General features: G+C 39.1%; 1 protein-coding gene across 1 annotated transcript in view; it reads left to right on the top strand.

Annotated features, from left to right (window-relative positions):
• Positions 1 to 2919, top strand: part of LOC144213934 (uncharacterized) — a gene marked incomplete at its 5' end in the record, with an annotated part of 3700 nt that extends 781 nt beyond the window's left edge. The window contains one exon of the mRNA XM_077742659.1: positions 1 to 2919. This exon is cut by the window's left edge and continues 781 nt beyond it. Within this exon, the coding sequence (XP_077598785.1) occupies positions 1 to 221 (221 nt within the window).
• Positions 2920 to 3797: the final 878 nt, after the last annotated feature.

Genomic DNA, 3797 nt, shown 5'->3' with positions numbered 1-3797 from the left:
ACACTGCTGAAAAACCATTTTTGTGCTCAGTTTGTGGTAAAACATTTACAGAAAAGGGAGCGTTAAGAAAACACATAAGAATCCACATTGCTGAAAAAACATTTTTGTGCTCAGTTTGTGGTAAAACTTTTACAAATAAGAGAAATTTAAAAAGACACACAAGAATCCACACTGGAGAACAATGTTTTCTTGCTCAGTCTGTGGCCACAGATTCGCTGTAACAGTCCAATTAAAAAGCTACACAATTCAAAAACCTTTTCCAGGTGCAGTTAATGTTCCAACATTTTCACAGAAGGGAACCTGAAAAGAAGACTCAACAACCCACAGTGGCAAAAAGCCCTTTCTTTGCTCAATTTGTGGTTCAACACATTGGTTAAAAAATACTTAATAATACATAATACTAAATTTGTTGCCAAGGATTTATTCATAAAACTTGTGATGTTCTACCTACGTCGGTTTAGATCACAAACATTGATGTTTTACCTACGTCGGTCCAGGCCACGAACAGTTACGTTCTACCTACATCGGCCGAGTTCTCGAACATTCATGTCCTACCTACGTTGCTCCAGACCACAAACATTCATGTTCTACCTAGGTCGGTCCAGACCACGAACAGTTACTACTGCAATGATAATACTAATTCAAATGATCACAATTCACGGAGAGAGAAATCTAAGGGTGAACTCACGATCTTTCTCGTTCCGAACCTGCCCTAGCAGCGAGGGAATGTCCGTTGGGATGACCCTTTCACTGGAGGATGCTGTCGACAGTCTTTATTTTACCCTTTGTAGCTTTCCGTCGTCGCTCTGGCAATTGCTGGCGTGTCGGGTCTTGGGCTTTGGCACCAAAGAATGATAGGTCTAAAAAAATTAAGAAGCAGGTTAAGAAAGAGTGAGATCAATTTAATAGGAAATAGGTTTATTACTGGACTGCAGAAATGGGGAGAGCTCAAACAGCCTGAACTGCTCACAGTCTGTTGTCCTTGCAGCTCTCACTGAATGACCAGTGAGTGAGTCTTAAATACAGACAAAACTGACAGTTGTCACCAGGACTTTGGACAGATATGTTTCAGTCATTTGCAGAGCAAAAAGTAATTGATCAGTGTTGGACAGTTGAGTGTTTCTGCTGACATGTCAACTCAATCACAAGACTAAGATTGAATAATCAGTCAGACTGTTGAGTGTTTATGCTGACATCTCAGCCATTCACAGTTTGTATGAATTTGGACAACAACATATGAAAATCCTATTTAATAGACCATACAAAACGCCATTATTCACTGAACGATTGGAACTGGAAAATGAGGCTAATCTCATTGACTACATAAAAAGAGAAAACCTTTAAGAAAACGCATTGAATTGGGGTTAGCAGAACGAGACTGTGCTTCTCAACAGGAAACGGACGGGACCAACGGTGGTGCCAGAAGACTGGGTGCTCAACCTGCAGTATAAAGAAGCACTAGCCAACCCAAAGTGGGAACGTCCTACGTGTTGCTGACCAACTAGCAGACATGAAAATAGCCAAGAGGAGGATCCACCTTTTGCACTGTAAGAAGCTTTTCTCAGTTGAAACTTTGAGGAGACAGGTGAGAACAACTTTCTGACGTAATAAATGAAACGGCAACCACTCCAATATTGATTGGAAAGATTATTGCTCAGCGACCAACGCTATAAACCATAGGGAACTCTTTTATAGTCTCCATATGCAAAAGAATGTGAAAGCATTTCAATTGTGACTAAACCTTACAAAGGGTTAAAACAAACGACCAGATGAGGGAAAATACGATCGAACATAACTCCCTCAATCACCATTCTTTGGGTAAGGTGTTTTTACAAAAGAAAAAAAGGCCTGCTTGTAAAGAAAAGGAAAAATATTGAAACAGTGTCCATCCTGTTACAAAAGCAGTGAATGACAAACCAAATTTTCCAATGTGCTAACTACCTGTTTGAACCTTACAGGGAATGGTCAGAATCTGGGTGCGGTAGACAAACTGCACCACTAATTCCACGTTTTGGCTTATGCTTGAGAAGTGGGGCAACTAAATTATATTAACTCCTGTCAAAAAACAAATAGCACTATTTGCTTTCGTTTCACTGTATTTACCTGTGTGTATTTCGGTATTTCGTTGAGGAGGCTGGCCTCTCTCGACGACGTTGAGGCTCATCGAGGGATGGTGATCCGACTTATGGGTTGGTTTGCCAAATTGCAGCAGGAGTCTATTTTACGCCAAATAAAAATATGAATAGGGTGAATAACATCCGTTACAATGTCCCAAAAAGAAATTGGATTCGCAATGAAGAAACATCTGGCAGCCATCAGTCTCATTACTTCCCAGGGCCGCAAAGCTGCTAGTATGCTTCTGACGATTGATGTGCTCTTGATGGAGCAGGGGGGCGTATGCAATGTTTGAAAATGTTGCACTCAACAACATGCCCCCCAATAGGTCCCTCACCTGAGCCATTGAAGGCCTGACCCTGAACACAACCGGAAACGAAGAGCCACTCTGGAGTGGAACTGTCTACCTTGTGGCCGACTGGTGGGATAAGGCCTTCGGCAAATGTAAAACGATTGGGTTTCACCGAGGTCATATCAATAGCTGTTATGGCTAATACTTTGACAATGTGTGGGTGTTGTCTTATCCCCTGCTTACGCTTCTTGCTAGACCGATTTAGAGTTGATACAGTAGCTCTAACAAATTCTGAATTACAAGGATTGTATCTACTTATTAGACAGTCTACTGGTGATAACATTGATTTCCAGGATTATGCAAATTATGAGTTGAACGAGAATGATTGTTCTTCCTTTTTCAGGCCAGATATGCAAGTAAGGTGAATTCTCGTAAAGAGCGAGACAATGGGCTTCCCCCAAGTGTATTTGTATTTGTCATAAATTAAAAAATGATTATGGGATTGTGTACAAATATATAATAACAAGGGGGAATGTTAGGTTTATCATTATTATAAATTTGCTTGAAATATAATCAATATTATTTATATATGTGCTTGCAATAAAGAGCTTTTGCCTTATTTTGGATATTAAACATTACATATATGAACGCTTTGCTTATTAGCGTGGCTTACCAGGATGTTTCACATCGAAACTATCTTGGGAAGATTTGACAAACCTACAATAGTTTTGAGAACTGAGACAAATTGTTATGAGACTCTAAATAATGTTTAGACTTCTGTGATGCATGTTTTTAAATCTTATGAAAATATTAGCAAAGGAGACATCGGGATCTTTAGAATGATCGGACCGGAGGCGCGTGTGGATCGATTCTCTTCTTGCAAGAATAAAAGGATATGATTTCAGATGCTTCCTTTATTGAAAGGTAAACAGTGGGAATACTTATTGGTGAACCTATCACAAACCTAGACAGCAACATACATCATAGATCGATATCCAAATAGAAGATTTGAATAGAACTTAGAAATACTAATTAAACTTTTTTTGTTGACAAATGAAACATTTCGAAGCTTATAGGAAAAACAGCAATTTTAACACAATGTGCCTCACTTTTTTTTTTATCACAAATCTTCAAACATACGGGCACTCGTATGTCAAGGAATTACTGTACTGAAATAAATAGCTTGACTGGCTTCTTCCTTATACCAACTTTACTTATTTCTAACAAGTGAACATAACAAGGTAGACTTGATTCCATAACAATAGGATTGGATTGGATAACTTTATTCATCCCGTATTGGGAAATTACATTAAGGCAGTAGCAAAAGGGTGACTAGACAACAGCAAAGCAAAAGCACAAACTACAGAGCAAATGGCCGGGTAACCTAAAA

The sequence above is a fragment of the Stigmatopora nigra genome, chromosome 20 (assembly GCF_051989575.1).
Source record: "Stigmatopora nigra isolate UIUO_SnigA chromosome 20, RoL_Snig_1.1, whole genome shotgun sequence".
Lineage (NCBI taxonomy): Eukaryota > Metazoa > Chordata > Actinopteri > Syngnathiformes > Syngnathidae > Stigmatopora > Stigmatopora nigra.
The sequence above is the reverse complement of the archived record's forward strand: the minus strand, read 5'-3'. Positions and strand labels throughout refer to the sequence as shown.